The following is a 20,864-nucleotide window of genomic DNA, read 5'->3' on the forward strand; positions in this document are numbered from 1 at the left end:
CCATGTACGATCCAGACAATGGTTGTACATTCGATGTTTGGTACAACCGCTACGAGGATGTAATCTCAAAGGATGGTGCTACGTTGGACGATGCACCAAAAGCTCGACTAATCGCCTCCAATCTCGGCGCCGTCACATATGCCCGTTTCACGAACCACCTTCTTCATAAAGGAGCATGCGCATCTCTTAACGGACAACGTGGCTGCTCTGAAGGAATTGTTCGGACATAACACGTCAGTAATCGCGAGACGCTACGCTTACCTCAAGACACAACGAAATGAGGGAAGTCTCCACAACTGCACCGGATTGGTCAATCACCGCCATGCCATGGCTGAGTTCAATGACGTCACATCTGAGCAGATGAAATGCCTCGTATGGATATGTGGACTTGTCGCCCCCCAAGATGCAGATGTTCGTGCTCGTGCCCTTCGCAAGATGGAGGACAAGCCTCAAACCACGCTAAAGGAGCTTGCTCCCGGAGTTCAGCACTTTCTCGACATTCGTCAGGATGCCGCACTCCTCGAACGATCAAGTATACCGCACGTCGACGTCGTGAATTCCCCAAAGAGTCGAAATCGAGAGCCGCCGTCACCTTGTTTTCGGTGCAGAGCCAATCACTAGTCTAGAGGCTGCACATTCGTGAAGAAGAAATGTCATGACTGCAGACGCTTTGGACACAAGCGAGAATTCTGCAAAAATTTCCCGGAGAAGAAGAAGCGGAATCTGGAACAGAAGTGGAAATCTGCCAACAATGTCAATATAGCTTCGACTCATGCTAACGTCGCTGTAAACCGCATCTACCGTAGGTTACAGATGGATGGGAAGACAGTACGCATGCGTCTTGATACTGGAACAGACGTAACATTGTTGAGCACTGCAGACTGGACCGCCATGGGTCGACCGAAGTTGCAATCACCCCGTCTGACACTGAAGTCTGCCAACAACGAGCCGATCAAAGTTCGTGGATGCTACGAATGCAACTTCATCATTGATGATCATCGAGGATATGGTACTTGCCATGTAGCTGACACGCCGTCGCTGTTGGGCTTAGATTGGATCGCCCAACACGAGCCACTGTTTCGTCATTTGACAGAAGGCTCCATCTGCAACACCTCTTCAAGGACGCTCAGCACCTTGAATTCTTCTTTCGCAACGCACCTGAGGAAGAAGTTCTCAGCTGTCTTCGCTCCTGGGCTGGGATGTTGTACCAAGTCAAAGGCTAAGCTCGCTCTGAAGCCTGACTCCAAGCCTCTCTTTCTGAAGGCTCGCCCGGTGCCCTGTGCTGCTATGCCAAGGATTTCAACCGAAATCGATCGACATGTGTCTATACACGTGCTGGAGCTCGTTGATCACTCAGAATGGGCAGCACCTATCGTCACCGTTCAGAAGAAAGATGGATCGATTCGCCTCTGCGCAGACTACTCAATCGGCCTGAACGATGCACTACAATGAAACCAGCATCCGCTTCCAAGCTTCACGAAATTCAACGAAGAACGCTACTTTTCACAGCTCAACTTAGCCAAAGCGTTTCTCCAGTTGGAGGTGGACAACGTCTCAAAACAGCTACTCACTATCAGCACGCACCGTGGACTGTATCGCTTCAACCGACTACCATTTGGAGTGAAACCAGCTCCAGGTATACTCCAACAATGTATGGATGCTCTTATCGCTGGATTAGATGGAACTGCCGACTATCTCGACGACATATTGGTTACTGGTAGAACCGTCGGCGAACACAATGCCCGACTAGAGGCCATATTCAAGCGGATTCAAGACTACAGATACCGCGTTCGACTCGAAAAATGTGCTCTCCTGCAGAAGGAGATCACCTTCCTTGGATTCGTCATCAACGCCCAAGGACGACACACCAGAAAAGATCACAGCTATCCAGAAGATGCCCGCTGCGAAGGACGTCAGTCAACTTCGCTCTTTTCCGGGACTCATCAATTTCTACGGAAACTTCGTCAAGGATCTTCACAATCTACGCGCTCCTTTGGACACTCTTACGAAAAAGGATGTTGTCTACACATGGACACCGGAGTGCCAGTCTTCTTTCGACATTATGAAGGCAATTCTAAGCTCGGATCTCCTGTTGACCCATTTTGACTCAAGTCTCCCGATCATCGCTGCCGCTGATGCTTCAAATTAAGGAATGGAAGCAACCCTCTCACATCGCTCCGCAGTTGGATGCGAGAAGGTCATTTATCTCGCTAGCCGTTGCCTGACACAACTACAGAAGAACTACAGCCAGAGTGAAAAGGAATCACTCGCTCTTATTTTCGCCGTGCAGAAGATCCATCGTTTCATCCATGGACGACATTTCACGCTGACCACAAACCACTTTTAGCAATCTTCGGAAGCAAGAAAGGAGTTCCGGTCTACAGTGCCAACAGTCTTCAGCGATGGGCCACGATGCTGCTCAACCGCAGCTTCATTATCGAGTATATCAACACAAAGGATTACGGCCAAGTGGACGCTCTTTCACGCCTCGTCTCGTCAAAATCATTGAAACCGGAGGACTACGTGATCGCCTCAATAGATGCTGATGTCACTTCTGAATTCTCAGAGAATTGTTGTCATTTTCCAGTATTCGCCGAATCCATTCGGACTGCTTCGCAAGCCGATCGTCCTATTCAGCTTGTGATTGACTATACAAAGTCCGGAAAATGGGCCAAAGTCAGTCGCCATACAACCGCAGAAATACCATGACGACATTCGAAGGATGTCTGCTAACTGCATCCCGCATGGTGATTCTAAAACCACTTGAACATCGTGTTCTTTCAACACTACACAAAGCTCACCCAGGCCAAACAAGGATGGAAATGCTTGCATCAAGCTTTGTCTTTGGATTCCGACATCGAAAAACTCGTAAGGATCTGTCCAGGATGCGTCATGTGCGTCCGTGGCAAAGGATCCGATCAAAGCTGAACTACAGTCATGGTCAGTCCAACACCACACTCGCCGTAGACTCGAGTTCATGCTGATTTCGCTGGACCGATGGAAGGACGATACCATCTACTTATTGTGGACGTCTACTCCAAGTGGCTGGAAATCGTCTATAACTCATCGATCTTCTCAACGGCTACTATCCGAGCAATGAAGTGCATCTTTGCCAAGTTCAGAAATCCAGAGACGATCGCAGACAACGGAACGGAGTTCACGTCGCCTCAGTTCACTTCATTCTGTCGTTCCCGAGGAATATTGCACACTCGCACGCCGCCTTTTTATCCACAAAACAACGGACAAGCAGAACGTTTTGTGGACTCCTTTAAAAGAGGACTTGGCAAGCTGAAGAGGGAGGAACCAACAATGGACGCACTACAGACGTTTCTGTTAGCAAATCGCTCCACTCCTTGTCCGTCTGCACCTGACCAGCGTTCACCTGTCAAAACCTTCCTGGGACGCCGACTGCGAACGGACACCGATCTAATGTTACCGTCTAGAGATCTCACAAACGGTACAGAAGATGTCAAAATGGGATTTCAATTCAATTGTCGAAATGGAGCACGACGCCGCGATTTTTGCTATAGATTATCGAGGTCAGAAACCCACTTGGATTCCCGGTTTCATCACACGCCGTGTTGGAAACACAACCTACACTGTTCGCTGTGGAAAAGAAGTATGGACTCAACACGTAAACCAGTTGCGATCCAGGATTGACACAACTGCGACTAACATTTTCTTTGATGTGTTCGACCTACCACCACTCGACTCCGCGAGCGAGGACGATATTGCAACGCCGACTGTCGACTCGTCTCAACGACCGCAACGCCTTCGACGACCCCGCCGCCAACTACAGGTGGTCCCACAAAGAACTCGATACGAGATAACTTGGAAGGTGTTGTACGATGGGAATTTCATCATGTTATTCGCCTAAAGTAAATCCGTATTGTATACGTTGCATAACTGTACCTTGCTGACCACCTGTTGTTTTTATGTGGAAATGTTCCGTACCGTTCTGTATCTTCTCCGTGTTCGATTCCAATAAAGTTTATCGTCTTCGGCTGTGTCGGCATCCACAACACTGAATATCGACGCTCAAAGGGAACTTCATGCAGTGATACTGCGGCTGCGATTAGTAGAGAGAGATTTCTCCTATATTTCTACGAAGTTTGGTGTATCTAGCTCTTCTAGTTTTTTTTTTCTTTGAAACCTAGTAGAGAAAAATTCTAAATTTTGCCTCACACTTTCAAGTTTTTCTCAACAATCTTTTGAGAGAACTATAACACCTACAGAGACAAAAATTTGCAGTTAAAAGTGCTCCTTGTTGCTCTATCAAAATATGGCACTGAATTTTCCAAAAGCGGTACAATAATTTCGCAGCGAGAAAAAGGGCGAAATCTCAGATTTTCGGCAACACGTAAAAACCTGTATGACTTCAAACAAAATCCAGTAACTCAACCCGCATTTTAGACCAATTCGATTCGAAGTATTTTATAGAGGAAGATTTTCGCTATAATAATTCGTTTTTGCTTTCTTCAATGTAGTTTTCGTTCTCTAAAAAGCTAGTTGAGAAAAATGCTGAATTTCTCAACTTTTTCTCAACTAGCTTTCAAAAAATCCAGTTGGTCAGGAAAAAGATATTTTAAACCTTTCACAGCGCAAATTTTCTTTTACAGAAAGCAGCCACTTTTGTCTTCCTCCGCCTCTTCTGTAGTCCCTCATTCATATTTATTTCAAGCTACTTAAATCCGACCAGTCCAGCAGTAATTTCCAATCAGGGTCTGGTTCTAGTCGCTAAAATTACCTCTAAATAATACCTATATGCAATGTATAGTGCTCTAGATACAATTTCAAAAAAAAAATACCGGTGAGATATTCTTCTCAGTAATTTTTTTTGGTTTTGATAAAATCACGATTCCGGCGGGGATCGAACAATTCAGTGTCTGTCACCAGTGTCAATGAGTGAGATTGTGTGTGAGAAGTAGGAAGTAGTGGAAAAAAATCCTTTTAGAATGCGCTCTGCCCCTGTATTAGTTGTTTTTTCATTATGCAAAAATGGAAAAATTCCGGCGGGAATCGAACTCTCAACCATCCGCTTCTATAGTGGGTGAGTAAAATTGTCTATAAATAATAGGAAATAGTGTGAAAATGATTTTGAAACGTGTTCTCCATCGTTTCCAGCTGCTTTTTTTTCCATTTTCCAAAATGGCTCCTGCGGGAATCGAACTCTCGACCGTTTGTAATCACTGTCATAAGAAGAATTGTGTCGTCAAATACACCTTGAGAGTTTCCTCATCTTTTCAATTTATATGTGCATATATGTACTGACTCACTTCTAATCATTACAGTAAGCTATCACTGGCGTCTATGTTATGTAATATAATTTTATTTTACTTGCGAGACTTTACATTAATCTCCATTATAGCACTATTTATTAATATTTGCTGTATTATATTATTTGATTTGTTTATTAAGCGTCCAATTTGTTTCTTCAATTCTGTTTATTATAACTACAATAATTTTTCTTTGCAATATGAGCGGTTATATTAGAGAGAATGAGAAAGAAAGGATCGTTTTCTGGAGGGTCTTCTATAGAAAGGATCGTTATCAGGAGGGTTTTTCCAAACTACACGTTTGACCCAGCTTCGGACTGTTGACAAAGTATCCTGAAGAGTGCTTGCTATTTCCTAAATGCTTAGTTTGGGATCAGTGATTTTGAAGTGTCATTATCAAACTAAAAAGTGCGCCCACTTCGATCGCTATTAGGCAAGTCAAAATCACCGCTGGAAGATCTTCTAAACCAGCGTTGGCACTTATTGACTTTCAATACGTCTCCATACACATCACAAATTTTCTTTATTGGAAGTATCGCATCAACACCCGATCGAAACACCACGCTACGACGTAAATGTTTTTTCAGTTGGTTGATTGTCCACCACCTTACAACGGTGCAATATTGAGGTTAAATTTACCTGTAACAAAGGTCAAGGCCGAATTGTAACATTGAAATGTAAAACACGTCTTTACGCACTCACCCTCTCAACTAGACTGAAGCATATATTCCACACTAAAAATAATTGATTACTTATGGATACTCCTAATAAACGACTTGGGTCATGTAAGCATGACAATCTTTGGGTGATATAAGCAAGGATGCAAGCTTACATGACTGAACGCGTACAAAAATAACGCTGTTACGGTGCCTCAGTTTCGTGAGGCTGACTTCTATACGCCTGTGGGAAAATCTATATGGCAAAAAACAACATCACAAACACAAATTGCTGCGGAATCGAATGTAGGGTAAAGTTCTTAATGCACATGGAACAAGGATGATGGAACCATCACGTCAATGAAATCCTTTAAAAATTACATCAATAAATACGAAATACAAAGGAACTAACCGTCTTCTTCTGGGGCAGTTTCACTCAATGTTGCTGGATTGGAAATCCTTGACGAGTCCTGGCTTTGGTTTTGGAACAAAACTATACCATCAGAAGCAGTTCTTGCTAGGTTTGGTGACGGTGTCCTCTGGGACGGCTTTTACAACTCTTACAACTTACACATTTAATCAATATTCCAACCAGGTTAAACTGTTTGATGACTGATGCGCGATTATCCAGAGCATCTCTCAGGCTTTCGTTGGTGTCGTGTAATTTTTTATTGGCTTCGCTATATGGATAGTTGAATGATAGTTTCCAATGTTAAAATTAAAGTGATACCCACAACAGAAGCTGAATTTGACGATGCATGTTCTCGCTTTCCTGAGAAACCACGGAAACCTGATCTAGAAAGTTGCATCTTGTTGGGATATTTTGAAAAAAAAGGATTAGAGTGCCGTCAAAACCTTTCTGTTGAATCAATTCATTTTGTTTATGCTCATACTCAGCACGAACATGTGCAAGCTCGCTCTTGATCATTGCCAATTCCAGATGATTCTCAGCTAAGCCTCGACGTAACTCAGTATTTTCAGAGCACACTTCCTGAAAAGTTAGTAGTAACTCCACATCCACATACAGTCGGCGTAAAACGTGTTGTACCGCATTGACGCACACCGTCCTCACTGAACGAAGGTACTGGCACCTCTCCGCGGAGCTGGATCTCTTCTTTTTTTCTATAGTTTTCATCTTTTTTGGTGAAACGGTCCATGAATAGGATGGTCTTACACTACACACCATAAAAAACCTTACGCAGCACCTTTCCATCGTTCGCTTTAAATACACAAGCTAGCGAAACAAAAATAGAGTTTTCTCAGCATTACGACTATGAAAGATCATGCGTGCACACTTCGAAAAAATGGACAGAAGCCAAATCCCTACATACTATGATCTCGCTATGAGGCACCCTAGGAACAAACAAATGGAACAGGAATTGGAATGAAATGGATTTTGTTAAGACTATATGATCCTATTCACAAACTATCATACAAAGGAAGAAAAATTGCAAATAGCAAAAAGAAAAGAGCTCGCCCCAGTTGGCCACACTCATCGCAGCTTTTTCTTTTTGTTATGCGTATTTTTTCTTTCTTTTCTCGCATGATAGTTTGTGAATAGGATTATTTGGTCAAAACAAAGTCTTTTTACATTTGCTTTGCTCTTAGGGCGCCTCAAGAATTCAGTTTCTGTGCTGTTTTTGTTTAATTGTACACGCTCACCGTATCTTAAGAGAAAGTGTCTTTCCCAGTCGCAATAGCGAAAAAACTTTTTTTTTTGCTAGGTTAATCATTTCCTTTGATGAGATGGTATCTCCTCAAAGACTTAAAGGCAGAATAACACGAATCTGACGTGATGAGGAAAATCGCGGAAGCAACTAGAGATGGGTTTGTAGATTGTTGCATCCGAGGTGGTTCCGCTTATTTCTCCCTAATCTTCGTTTAAAAAAAAGCATGAGAACCGCTTCACTTCCAACGAAGTACGATAGAACGCGCCACTTTGTACGCCCCTCGATTTTGGAGTTTCGCTTCACAGTTCCCTCGGTTACCTGTTCATTGGTTCACTTGAATAGGTTGTGAAAAAGCCACGTCTTCCACGTCTTTTCTTTAACAACAATCTCTTGTCTCTTCTCTCTCAGTTTCCTGCAAATTATCTCAACACGTCAGATTCGTGGTATACTGTCTTTAAGTTTGTAGGAATTAGATTTCTGTCTCACATTTTGTGGAATTGTGTTACGCTCTTCGATTTTGGAATTTCACAAAAAAAAGCGCCGATTATGGGCAGTTACGCAAAGAAGTGGAGAAGTCTAATGCCTACAGACCAAAGTCTTAGAGACGCCCTAACACCAAACCAAACGATAATACTAATGGAAAATCACTCTGTTAAGACTACATATATTTTATGAACGGCATGAAAAACAAGAACAAAAAAGCTTTGGAAAGGTTGTCGCGCTTTGTAGAAAAGTGCCACTATCCGCCCACACCGAGAACATCATGTGTCACCCCGTCACAACAGGTTTTACGCTGACCGTATTTTCATTCAACATGGACGGATCAAATCATAAGAAAGAAGTTAGATATCGCAATGAAAACGACGCAAAAATATGTCGGAATTTACCTTAAGGCGTTCTTGAAGCTCTTTTTGGTGACTGAGGTTTTGTCCCTCCTTCTCTAAAACTGTTTCCATCTTCTGAAGCCTTTCAATGTTACCTTGCATTGTTCGCATTTCTTCGACCATCCGCGCCTTCATTTCCTCTTTTTCTTTCGTTAACCTCTCTCTCTCCTTTGATAAACAATATCTCAGAAGTCGAAAAAATGGGGATCTAAAGCTATCCACCTCTTCCCTAGCTTTTCGTTCAGCAATCATCACCTGCTGGTCAAGTTCTAGCTCAACTTCCTCCATTCGTTTATTATACATATCTTTTTCACTAAAATATCTTCGTTATTCACAATCAATAATCTTGCGTTAGTAGTACGAGAATTGAGCACTAACGTTTCAAACACGTGTTGTAAGCGTTGGTTCTCATCTTTTTGATCCTTGATTTCTTTGTAGAACGATCCCACTATGCGCTCGTATTTTCGCAAAAGTTGTGGTATTCCAGCGGATTGAAGTTGTTGATAAAGCAGCACGACTTCGTCGTGACTAAGAGAACCACATAAAAGTTATATTAAAAGAATGAAGGAGAAGCCAACAATAAACTTTGAGAGAATTGAGCCAAATTACGAATCCTGTTTTTTTTTTTTGAACTGTCCAACGAATTACTGCAAAAACAACCTTGGGACACTGGATTGGACATTATGGTGGTTTTAGGCGCATGGTGGCACCTTTGATAAAATGTGTGGTCAGTCCATATAATGCGATGAAGACGATTTAGTGGTAGTGATTTATTGAGACGGAATGACGGACGTGTTGTTGGTGCGTGCACAAAGGGGATACTAGAGCGTCACACCCCACCTTAGCACACATCAACTGTGCCATAGAGGAAGAATCTTAGCATGATACCAGAACACTCCGTCCGTGCACTTATAAAAGAAAAATTACGACACAATTTTTCCCGTAAAGAATTAGGATATAAAATTTCTTTACAAACAATCAAATACATAAATGCACTGAAGACAAATTTATACTAATCGGAGGAGCCGGTTATGTTGACTACGGTGGCGGCTCGGAGATAAAGAGTACAACGGCAAGCGATCGGGTCTTCGATATATTCTTTTTGCAGTTTTCTTCTTTTGATTGAAGCGCTCCAGCACGTTCGACACAAAACAACACGTTGTGTTGTCTGTCACGCTAAATGCCACATTCTTCTTCGTGCGTTGGCTTTATGCATCGCTCACAAGGACCGGTTTTAATCACCTGCACAGATTTTGCTACCATATCTACAGTTGGGTCAAAACGACATGAAGCACCGACCGTTGCGCAAGCGGCCGCGCTCGGAAGCGGTGCGGTGGAGACAGCGGTTGGAATCGAGGTAGGACCATGGCAAACTGCAGAGGTGTGTGGTGGTAGCGTGGATCCTTACACGATCCCAACCGCTACGCTCCACCGCTCCGCTTTGAGCGCAGCCGCTTGCGCAAATGCCCGTGTTTCATGTCGCTTTGAACCGACTATATGTAGCGATTACACCTCGCTCTTATGTGCTTATCTTTGTTGTCCGGCTATGGACGCAATATGTAGGCTGAGAGCGGTTTAAACCCCTCTAGCAACTAAATACATGGTTCTTCTACAGCCGTAATATGAGGCAACACTGACTTGTTGCAGCTTCGAATTGTCGTAGCGACTGCACAATGGGAGGTACGTATAAAGCGGGTCCAGTCAAATTTCCCAATCGTTGCTACCTAAACAACTGACCTACCTACTGCTGATCCCACGCTGCATCACCGTAGGATATAATTGACGAGGCATTAAATTGTTTTGGAGAATCAGACCAATCCACTAAGATTTTCTTGATGAAAATTGTTGTGATGTAAGGTGATCTCAAATTTCTAGTCGCATCAAAAGCGAGATAAACCTTCACCTGAAATATGAGGGAAAGATGAATTTAACAGCTCGAAACCAGGTGCACGACAATTTTCGTTAAAAAAAGGAGCATTATAACTTTCAAAAGTAACAGGACCTATAAGTTTCTAACTTTTTGTAGCCTACGTGATTTCCAAGTGAAAGTTTCGAATAGTGTTGGCAGTTGTGAAACACCTGAAGGAATAGGAACGAAGAAAATGGTAAAAAGCTGATCGTCTGGATGCCAAATAGGTTCTTAAAAGAAGGACCATCTGTGTCTTCGATCTTTTGGAAGAAAGAGTTCATTCAACAAGATTTCTATACTTTCTCAAGGTAACATCTATACAAAATCCGCTCCTTCTCTCAGCAGAACATCACACAAAACATCATGCATTATCATGTGTTAAGTGCATAGAATTATATGTCTATCGATTGCTATATAGTCCCAGAATAGATCAGTTTCATAGAGTTGAGTGTCTTCCCGCAGCACACACATTGCACGTTTTGCTCGACGTCTACCTGCGATCGTTAGTGTGAGCTCTACTGCAGGATTTGTCTTGTTTCCACGAAATCGTGTTCACTGTAGGAGAACAGTGAGAGGGTCTCCTCGAATTCTCTGCTAATGCCTCCGACACATTGCGTATCCAGTGGATATGCCGGATGAAACGCAAACATACCTCGACAAAACCACGTTAAGTCGTTTATGGAGACAGCTATCGTAGATACTCTTCTGAGCATAGAAATGCAGGGAACCAAAGAGGTGCAAGGAAATATGAAAGGAAGAATGGTGCGAGTTGTCGCAAATTCTGATAGATTAAAAACTGACGTACTACAACTGCACTTAAAACATATGTACAGTAGGACAACTAATTCTACGACAGAAGACGAGATCAAATTGAGGCGAATTACGAAAAAAGACACAGCTGTAATTCCATGACTCTGAAGATTTTGTAAATTTGACCAAGGTGACATGTTTCAACTTCAGGAACGACCGACATTACCAGCTTAAAAACATTCTCTTACAAAATCTACAGGAAAACAATTTGTTGTAGTATAACCTTGTCTCTTGGTTTTCTAGCTCAACAGGATTATTAGTTCTTTGCAGCTAAATTTACAACTTCGGTATTTTGCGTTTCTTACTCTGATTTTTGGCAGTTCGTAGATGGCTAAATTAGGTTTCGTATCTGCCGGCACAACACAATGGAGAGCAATCTTTGTCCTGTGATTTGTTCTAAGTTTTTTTTATAATATGTCTCAGCTGCGGTCAGTTTTGAACCAGCAAAGATATACAACTTTTCATGCGTTTCTACAGAAAGTTTATTTTTTGCGAGTAATTGGAAATTTCTTCAGATATCAAGTGGATACGTCTTAGGAGGAAGGGATCTGTTGAATGGTATCGGTTCCGAAGAAATTCTGTATCTTTCAAATTTTCATCACATACTGCTTTAGCCTCTGTGAAAAGTTATTGTCATCTAGGCACGCCGACCCATCAGATACCTTAGGACACACATCTAGCTAAGGCTGTATTATCGCATTGGTTACTATATTTGAAAGGAGTAGAAAAACTACAAAGAAGAATGTTGCACCTCTTCTTCTTCTTCTTCTTCTTCCTAGCATTTGTCCCGCGTTGTTGCAGGGTCCGCCTTTCTGCTTCTTGTCTTCCATTTGGTTCTATCCATTGCATCAGCCGTACATAACCGCGCATCTATCATATCCAGCTTCACACGGTCTAACCAGCGATCTTTGACCTCCCACACGCGGCCTCACTCCTGAAACGTCGAGCTTCAGTGCGGTTTTGGCAACAGAGTCTTCCTCTCGCCGCAAGACGTGACCGAACCATCTCAGTCGGGCCTCCTTCATCTTCTCAGTTATCGGGACGACGCCGAAGATGGAGCGCACAGTGTCGTTGGATGTTTCTCTTTTAGCGTTACACCTATCGTCCACCTTAACATCCGCATCTTCTTAGCGTGCAACACTCTTTCCAAGGCTTTCGTCGTCGGCCAGCACTCGCATACGTAAAGAGCAACAGGACGCACAACCGTCCTGTAGATCTTCGACTTCAGTCGAACAGGGACTTTCTTGTCGCACAGTACCCCTGTTGCCATTTTCCATTTCATCCATGCCGCATTAACACGTGCTCGACCTTCTTGATCAATGTCGCCTGTGGGAGTCACTTTGGATCCAAAGTACTTGAAACAGTTCACCTTGTTTAATTCGGTGTCATCGACACGAATTGAACCATCCTCTATCCTTGGTCCGCACTCCATGTACACAGTTTTTGATGTGTTGAGGCGCAATCCATACTTCTGCAGCCGATCCTTCCAAGACTGTACTTATTTATGAAGATCACCTCGATACTCCGACGCGAGCATGACATCATCGGCAAAGAGCGGATGCTACTTCCGGATTTCCTTCGTTATCGTGTCCATGCACAGTATGAACAGCAGGGGTGAGAGGGATGAACCCTGGTGAACCCCTACTTGTACAGGGAATGGCCTGCTTGTACGTGCAGAGCGATATTCTTCAGAATTGTCTGTTCTACTCCTTATTTATTCACTCTATTTTTCTGTTTTACCTGCATTCTTCGCTCTTCGAAATTGAAGTAAATTAATCAAGTCAAAGAAATAATTATGTTTAAGCGAATCTTTCTACGATGACTAGAATGGAGCAAACGAATGACGAAGAAAATGAACAATCATTGAAGTACGAATCTGAGTAGAATTACCAAAGTGTGGATTCAGAATCAAGTCAAAGATTAGCAGCACAGTGACACAGAGCCCCTGTTTCATTATCAAAATCTTCAATTTCAATGGCTTGCAAAGATTTTTCTACAATTTAGCAACTATCTCGAAAAATTTCGTTTTATAAAAAGAACATTCTTCCTTGTAATTATTCTATTCTTTTCAAATGTAGTAGTCAATGCAATAACACAGCCGTAGGTCGATGTGTATCCTAAGGTATCTGGTGGGTAGGCGTGCCTAGATGACAATAACCTTTCACAGAGGCTAAAGCAGTATGTGATGAAAATTTGAAATATACAGAATTTCTTTGGAATCGATATCATTAAATAGATCTCTTCCTCCCGAAAAAAACCTATCCACTTGATATTTGAAGAAACTTCCAACAAACCGCAAAAAATAAGTCGATGTGTGTCCTAAGATAGCTAGTTAAGAAGTTTTCTGTAAAAACACATGAAAAGTTCTGTATCCTTGCACGTTCAAAACCAACCGCAGTTGGGACATATTGTGGAAAAAATCGGAACACATTATAGGACAAAGACTGCTTTCTATTGTATTATGCGGACAGATGGCAAACCTAACTTGTTAGCGATTTACCAACTGCCAAAAATCAGAGTAAGAAATGCAAAAAACAGAAAATCCTGTTGAGCTAGAAAATCAGGAGACAAGGTTATACTACAATAAATAGTTTTCTTGCAGATTTTGTAAGAGAATACCTGGAGTTGAAACATGTCACTTTAGTCAAATTTAGAAAATCTTCAGAGTCATGGAGTTATAGCTGTGAGAGATATCAAATTGTTCGCAATAATATGTAGATTATGAATATGTAACTATTATTTCACTTTTCGAAAAAATATGTTTATGTCAAAGATCACATGTCCTTGTGGCACAATTATCTCGGACTCACCCTTGTTAATGAGTATTCGCAGGTGATTTTTTCGAAAAGGGTTTCCCTGATAAGTTTTGAATGTTCTGACTATATTCAATCGGTAGAGGTCGCGCTCACGAATCGATTGATGTATAGATCTTGCAATAAAAATGAAATTGAGGCGAGTTATGAAAAGAAGACGAAAAAGACGCGGATCAGCCCCTTTTTCGTCTTTTTTTCGTAACTCGCCTCAATTTGATCTCGTCTTCTGTCGTAGAATTAGTTGTCCTACTGTACATATGTTTTAAGCAGAATTGTAGTACGTCAGTTTTTAATCTATCAGAATTTTCGACAACTCGCACCATTCTTCCTTTCATATTTCCTTGCACCTCTTTGGTTCCCTGCATTTCTATGCTCAGAAGAGTATCTACGATAGCTGTCTCCATAAACGACTTAACGTGGTTTTGTCGAAGTATGTTTGCGTCTCATCCGGCATATCCATTGGATACGCAATGTGTCGGAGGCATTAGCAGAGAATTCGAGGAGACCCTCTCACTGTTCTCCTATAGTGAACACGATTTCGTGGAAACAAGACAAATCCTGCAGTAGAGCTCACATTAACGATCGCAGGTAGACGTCGAGCAAAATGTGCAATGTGTGTGTGCTGCGGGAAGACACTCAACTCTATGAAACTGATCTATTCTGGGACTATATAACAATGGATAGACATATAATTCAATTCTGGGCCTGTTTTCAACAGTTTTTTTTTGTAGTTCTCGCGTGTATGAAGTGATTTTTTCTTATTTTCGCAATATTTTCGAACTTCTAACAAGTGATAAGCGAATTATATGGATTCTTCATCTCCATTGATATTGAGCTAATTGCAATATTGAGCAACTTAATAATGATTCTTGCAGCAAGAAGAATGCAAAACGAATGCCTTCGGAAGTTCCAGTGCTGGCAACCTTAGTTTGTGGGGCTTCCGTCAAGTCCACAAAATCTGAGATATTCTACAGCAATATGAAGCTAAGTAAAACCAATATCAATGTTCACTAATGATTCGTTGAAGAATCCTTATAAAAAGCGGGCGGCATGGTCAGGTTGATGTAGAGTTCCGACGGCAACACCAGGGAGACATCGACTTCAAGACACCATCACGCTCACTTTTCGGCGGTCAGTATTTTCAACGCCAGACTTTGCGACTCGAAGGTAAAAGCACTATATTGAGCAAAAATTCAAAAAGAGAAAAGTTACAGTTAAACAACCATTATCAGAAAGATGGTTAAAACACATGTCCGCGATAATTTCGCAGCGCGTACACCCACGATTTCAGATCAGCGGTGTCGTGCGCTCATGTGCATGCAGCTCTCATTTATGTACCAGAATGTTTGTCTAGCAAGTGCAACATCTTTAACTCCAGTATCATTATACAGGAAGAGTACGTGATACAAGGGAGACTTTGAATTCTCACCACCCGCTGTGGAGCAGTTTTAGTTTTTAATTTCAGATCAATTACCATCCAAGGGTCTAGCGACCGAGTTGCAAAAACTGGAACGAATATGAATACACTAGAGAACCTGACGCGCACTCGATGAGAACAGGTTTATTGCAACAGATTGAAGGAGATAGTAAAACTATATAGTTTCACACTTTCTGGAGTTTATATAAATGTTGTGCTTCATTTTTACGCAGCGCTGCGTGAAGACTTGTTGTATCATACGAAAGAACTCAGAGGCAGCATACGAGATCGACTGGTGGAAGCGGGAACTCAAGCTCAAGTTTAGCGTGTGTGAAATGTACACTCACGAAAAGTGTATCGAAGGACAGGGATCTCCTTGTCCATATGTCGACGAAAAATTCCAGTGCAGTCTGATTCCTTGATACTCAGGGTCAGAGATGTGATAGGATTTTTTCATCGGGGTTCGTAGAGGGAGGGATCGCAAAGGAAAAGGGTCGTAAGGGAGTGTGCGATGGGTAGAAGTGAATGAACGAAACATGATAAGGATGAAGTTAAGGTGGGTGTGACGCAGTCGGTTAGGGGATAAAAACACTGATGTGTTCATCGGCTGGGCCCTGCTAGTCATTGCATAGGACAAAACGCGTTCCGAAACCTCAACGATTACCAAATGCAGTAAAACGCGTTAGCGCATCCCAAGTGGATTAAGATGTCACTGACTTTATCTTTTCTATATTTAGTTTCAGGCGTAGGACAGTTTGGAAGCTCTAACACTTAGTTTTGAAAATGTATAACTTGTTGACAGTGTAACAATGAGACCTCGCAGGTTCGACACCAAAGAACTTTAAAAATTGAAACCACTTCCAAAAGATGAGGAATCTAATTATACGTAGTTTTCAGCAGTTTAAAGTAGATTTAATGGAATTTAATTACCAAAAAACCTCAGATTCTGTGCACATTGTTAGGTCTGGGAGAGGCGAATAACTTTATGGTATGAGGACCAAAAGAAGCATTTTAGATAGTTTTTCAGAGAAGAAGGTTCTTCCTAAAAAAAAACAGTCATATCGCTCTTTTTTCCCTCCTCCTAATCTTTTTCCTGTGCAAAATTTGGAAAAACGGCGAAGTCTTGGAAATCGTTTGATATAGAATCTTATCTAGAAAATCCTACAACATACCGGGAGATGATATGCTCCTCACTAAATTACTCTGAGTTATTGTATTTTATTCAAGATCACATATTTTTGGCGCGAGTAAAAATTGGGCTTTTGGCAACTTTTCAATTCCAAAAAAATGGGACGGCGTTCTAAAAAATTACCCATACTTTCGGATATAGTACCCAAGGAAACCCTCACGTGCAGGATTTCTCCTTTCCGAACCGTCTGGTTCTCTCAAAATTTAGATGATTCAAATCCAACAATAGTCAGATAATCTTAAATTTTGTCTTATCAAAATTCCAAAAAGATTAAAACGTGGGAAAAAAACAGCATTTTTAGGGCGAACTTTCTCTCTGAAAAGCAACCTAAAATATTTTTTTCGGTCCTCTTATCACGAAGTTATTCGCGATCTCCCAGACCTAACAATTTGCACAGAACGACTTTTTTGGTCATTCAAACTTTCAAACTGCTGTAAAGTACCTAAAACTAAATTGTCCATTTTTTAGAAATGGTTTTATTTTTTTTTAAACTCTTTTGCAAGGATTTGACTCTGCGGGGTGTCGAACCTGCATCGTTCCATTGTCAGAAACAGAAGAAAGGAACGAAGTTCCTCTGTAATTCGATCTATGCACCTGACTCCTCTATTTCTTCTTCGTATTTTGTACTTTAATCAGTATTTAAAGATAGTTAATAGATTTCGGAATAAAAATAGAATCGTGTTCCGTCACCACGTTTGACCTTGTTAATAGTTTATGTTGTGATTTTTGTTCTAATCGTCTTTCTCTGAAACCAAACTATTTACGGTTCTTATTTGATCTACTTGCACGCATCATGCATATTCTTAGGTGTTTTTTTCATTTTGTGCAGTTGTTGCACAATCGTTTCTGAGGATTTTTCACGTGGTAGTTTACGCTAACCCAACGGCTCTCTTTACCACCAGCTTGCGAATATAAACTGAAAATGTGTGAATAACAGCTGTTGTACGCACACGTGGTGATTGTGGATTGCTATGAAATCCATTTTTGTTTTTTTTTGGAAGTGATACATGTTATGAATTAGCTATTCATTTCTGGAGTTAACTTCTTTCTGCCATATAGTCATTTTGCTCACCGCAGAAGTACTGCGCGTCGAGGTCGATCTAGGTCGACATTTCGATCCTAGCGTGGCAGAGTGGCATCACACAACTATCATAGCACCTGCGAATACATCACACTTGCTTTGTTTACTTATTTTTCATTCTTGTAATTTATTTGTATTTGCCACGCTTCTTTGTACCTTTATTAGGTCCATGCACGATCGTACAGTATCATTAGAGCAGGGGAGCGGACAAGAGGTACCCGTGAATACCGGCTGACAGCTCCTGTCCTCCCTTCAGCACCGCGCTCCTCCGCGTAATTACGGCTGCCGCTCCACTAGCTAGATATCCTCCACGACCGCCTGAGATCACCTACACCCCGCCTCCCCTTGCTCTCAAATCAGCGCTGCGCGCGATATTCGCGCCGCGACGAAGCGGTGGATACTAAGGGAGGGAAGTCAAAGACGAATTGACGCAGCAAATTCTGATGTACGGATATAGTAAACTAAGCGCATATTATTGGGAATAAAAGAGAAGAAGTAGATCCTTCTATCCAATGTAACTTTACATAAGTGAAAATTATCTCAAAAAGATGCTCCAGGGAAAAGAATAACATGCATATATTTTCACATATCTCATAATTTAATACATTTCATGCCCTAATTCTTTTATATAAACTAGCAGTGCATAAGTATGTGTTTGTCACGATGCCATTCAACGAAATAGTGTTCAATTTTCAATTGCAGCAGCTATAATAACAGCAACTTTATTCGCTTATTACTTTGTATACATTCTTTAAACTCCTTTCTACATTTTACTTTTTCAAAATTTTACTTAGATATAATGTTTATGTAGAGCGCATGTCAAATATTTCAATACTTGCTTGTACGTTTTATACAGTTTTATATAATAGAACTTTGCATGGTTGCTTGCTTTGCTTCAAACTTCTTTCAACAGCGTTTTATCGCTTCATTTCTATCTATTCTCTGCATAAAATCGGCATGTTAGGTGTATTAGTGGCGAACAGAGACCTTTGTATCTTCGAGATATATCTTTAGGTAAAGTGTATGTCTGCGAGGCATTATTCGCGCCTCGCTAATCGTTGGATGCCAGTTTTACCCAGCTAGATAATCAAAAAGAAATCCTTAGAAAGCGAAAAAAGTGAAGAAGATAGCATAACACCGATCAATGGGACATTTTTTAAAACATCTCTTGCATTCCCAGAGATGAATTAGTGTTTTCCACCTAACAAGTCGAAACAAGATAATTTCATTTTCACTCGCATTTCTAAATGGCATATTACTTATCTATTTCAAACCAAACCTATTTCATTCTTTTCTTCTTTTATATAACTTACAAGCACAATTTCTGTAGACCTTCGAATAACATCTAATACCAGGTACTTTCCTTTCCGTTCGATTTTAAAAGCGCATCATAAGAGCTGTAGGCGCGGCGAAAAAAAGCGTCGTAAGAGCGGTAGAGGCGGCGAAGTGAGAAGGGAGGGTGGCGTGCTATGATAGTTGTGTGGTGCCACTCTGCCACGCTAGGATCGACCTGTCGACCTAGATCGACCTCGACGCACAGTACTTCTGCGGTGCGCAAAATGACTATACGGCAGAAAGAAGTGAGGTGACTATATGGCAGAAAGAAGTGAACTCCAGAAGTGAATAGCTAATTCATAACATGTATCACTTCCAAAAAAAGCCAAAAATGGATTTCATAGCAATCCACAATCACCACGCAGTAGTTTGAAAGTTTGAATGACCAAAAAAGTCGTTCTGTGGAAATTGTTAGGTCTGGGAGATCGCGAATAACTTCGTTATAAGAGGACCGAAAGAAATATTTTAGGTTGCTTTTCAGAGAGAAAGTTCGCCCTAAAAAATGCTGTTTTTTTCTCACGTTTTTTTTGATAGGACAAAATTTATGATTATCTGATTGACTTAGATATTCTAGAGCACAAATCTGGTAAACTCGGATTTGCTTTGAAGTAATATAGGTAATTTGATGTCAGTTGGTACCTTAGCGAAGGTGGCAAAGATCGTGGTAAGTGACATATAATGCTATTTTTGTCTCGAATGAGCTGTTTGTCTTGGAACAAGATACAATTTTCGATTAATGTCCAAAATTATCAGCGTTTTACTTGCTGATATGTCTTGTGCAGTTACATTGGCATATAATCCCAATTAACTTATAACTTTTGCATTGATCTCAATGCGCTTGCTCCTTCCCAACCTGGTGATGACAATGAAGAAGAATTTTGTAGCTCTGGCAGATGCCCTGAAAGCAACGTTTAACTTAGAGAAAGGTGCGAGGTCAATTATGGGTCAACCTGCGCTATTTATTTTTTGACCGCTACTCTCTCTACATGGCTCATATGATTCGCCAGTGCACATTTTTATTTCGTCCACGTAGCTACAATCGAGGTTGCCAAACTCAGTCGATTTGGAAGAGAATCCAGCAGAACAATTAAGCTACCGATCGATAAAACCTCCTCAGACGTCTCTGCCAAAATTTCTCGGAGGTTCTGAAGTTCGGAGGAAAGTAACGTTGAATAACACTCACACGGGTACAAAAAAATTACCTTCCAACACATAACCAATAACCGCATAACCAACGCGTCCTAGCTATTGCTGTACGTGAAAAAAGCGAACAAGAGATCAAGAGATTCTTAGAAAAAGCACGGTGCTGACAAAAATTGAAGCAAATCTTGATTTCTTGCAAGGAAACATTAAGTATTCTATTGCAAATGGAAGCGTGTTGCATGCTCAAACAGATTTCAGCGCTTGCGCTTGAACCAATTCGTTTATTCGAGACGATTGCAGAGAAGTATTGGGAAATTTGGAAGACTCAGTACTTGACTTCTCTTAGTAAAAATGAGGAAATAAATTACAAACAACTGAAGTATCTCGAGAGAACACATCTGGAGCTTGGAGAGATAGTATTAATGGAGTAAGGTCCGGTAGCTACAGGAAATTGGCCGTACGGCAAAGTAGTGGAGGTCATGATCTCTGTCGATGGTCTAATAATGTCAGCAAAAGTCCTTATGCGAAATCACCGTGTCATCGAACGTCCGCTCAATAAAATTAGAGCAGTGATAATACAGTCTGTGAGGAACCTCCCTCAACAAGCATCAAAAGACAGATCTTGACTCGCGCATCGAAAACACGAGCAATGTTATAAATTAGTTCGAAAAGGATTGGATA

At 41.4% G+C, this 20,864-nt stretch overlaps 6 protein-coding genes across 10 annotated transcripts in view; 4 read left to right on the forward strand and 2 right to left on the reverse strand.

Moving 5' to 3' along the window:
• Positions 1-138: 138 nt before the first annotated feature.
• On the forward strand, positions 139-1,452 carry RB195_023435 (uncharacterized protein; the record flags this gene model as incomplete). Its single annotated transcript, XM_064210869.1, has 2 exons — positions 139-602; positions 666-1,452. The coding sequence occupies 2 exons, from the start codon at positions 139-141 to the stop codon at positions 1,450-1,452; spliced, it is 1,251 nt and encodes a 416-aa protein (XP_064066750.1).
• A 201-nt stretch (positions 1,453-1,653) lies between these two features.
• On the forward strand, positions 1,654-2,149 carry RB195_023436 (uncharacterized protein; the record flags this gene model as incomplete). Of its 2 annotated transcripts, XM_064210871.1 has the most annotated exons (2): positions 1,654-1,710; positions 1,775-2,149. In XM_064210871.1, 2 exons carry the CDS (start codon positions 1,654-1,656, stop codon positions 2,147-2,149), a joined length of 432 nt encoding a protein of 143 aa, XP_064066751.1. The 2 variants fall into 2 exon arrangements, with proteins under 2 accessions (XP_064066751.1, XP_064066752.1); XM_064210870.1 differs by having other exon boundaries at positions 1,654-2,106.
• Positions 2,150-2,412: 263 nt separating this feature from the next.
• On the forward strand, positions 2,413-2,709 carry RB195_023437 (uncharacterized protein; the record flags this gene model as incomplete). Its single annotated transcript, XM_064210872.1, has 1 exon — positions 2,413-2,709. One exon carries the CDS (start codon positions 2,413-2,415, stop codon positions 2,707-2,709), a length of 297 nt encoding a protein of 98 aa, XP_064066753.1.
• Positions 2,710-2,744: 35 nt separating this feature from the next.
• RB195_023438 (uncharacterized protein) lies at positions 2,745-3,877 on the forward strand (the record flags this gene model as incomplete). Of its 2 annotated transcripts, XM_064210874.1 has the most annotated exons (3): positions 2,745-2,894; positions 2,968-3,457; positions 3,531-3,877. In XM_064210874.1, the coding sequence occupies 3 exons, from the start codon at positions 2,745-2,747 to the stop codon at positions 3,875-3,877; spliced, it is 987 nt and encodes a 328-aa protein (XP_064066754.1). The 2 variants fall into 2 exon arrangements, with proteins under 2 accessions (XP_064066754.1, XP_064066755.1); XM_064210873.1 differs by lacking the exon at positions 2,745-2,894 and having other exon boundaries at positions 2,998-3,539; positions 3,655-3,877.
• Positions 3,878-5,883: 2,006 nt separating this feature from the next.
• RB195_023439 (uncharacterized protein) overlaps positions 5,884-20,864 on the reverse strand; it is a gene marked incomplete at both ends in the record, with an annotated part of 31,494 nt that continues 16,513 nt past the window's right edge. The window contains 9 exons of one of the 3 annotated variants that reach the window (XM_064210875.1): positions 5,884-5,915; positions 6,345-6,471; positions 6,525-6,612; positions 6,667-6,727; positions 6,788-6,923; positions 8,490-8,654; positions 8,709-8,799; positions 8,865-9,014; positions 10,228-10,277. In XM_064210875.1, the coding sequence (XP_064066756.1) occupies positions 5,884-5,915; positions 6,345-6,471; positions 6,525-6,612; positions 6,667-6,727; positions 6,788-6,923; positions 8,490-8,654; positions 8,709-8,799; positions 8,865-9,014; positions 10,228-10,277 (900 nt within the window). Of the gene's footprint in view, positions 5,916-6,339; positions 6,472-6,524; positions 6,613-6,666; positions 6,728-6,787; positions 6,924-8,489; positions 8,655-8,708; positions 8,800-8,864; positions 9,015-10,227; positions 10,278-20,864 lie in introns of those variants that run through there. The other 2 variants (XM_064210877.1, XM_064210878.1) reach the window with 2 other exon arrangements.
• Positions 12,239-12,637, reverse strand: RB195_023440 (uncharacterized protein; the record flags this gene model as incomplete). The annotated part of the gene is made up of 1 exon (XM_064210879.1): positions 12,239-12,637. One exon carries the CDS (start codon positions 12,635-12,637, stop codon positions 12,239-12,241), a length of 399 nt encoding a protein of 132 aa, XP_064066759.1.

Source organism: Necator americanus, chromosome X (genome assembly GCF_031761385.1).
Source record: "Necator americanus strain Aroian chromosome X, whole genome shotgun sequence".
Taxonomy (NCBI): domain Eukaryota; kingdom Metazoa; phylum Nematoda; class Chromadorea; order Rhabditida; family Ancylostomatidae; genus Necator; species Necator americanus.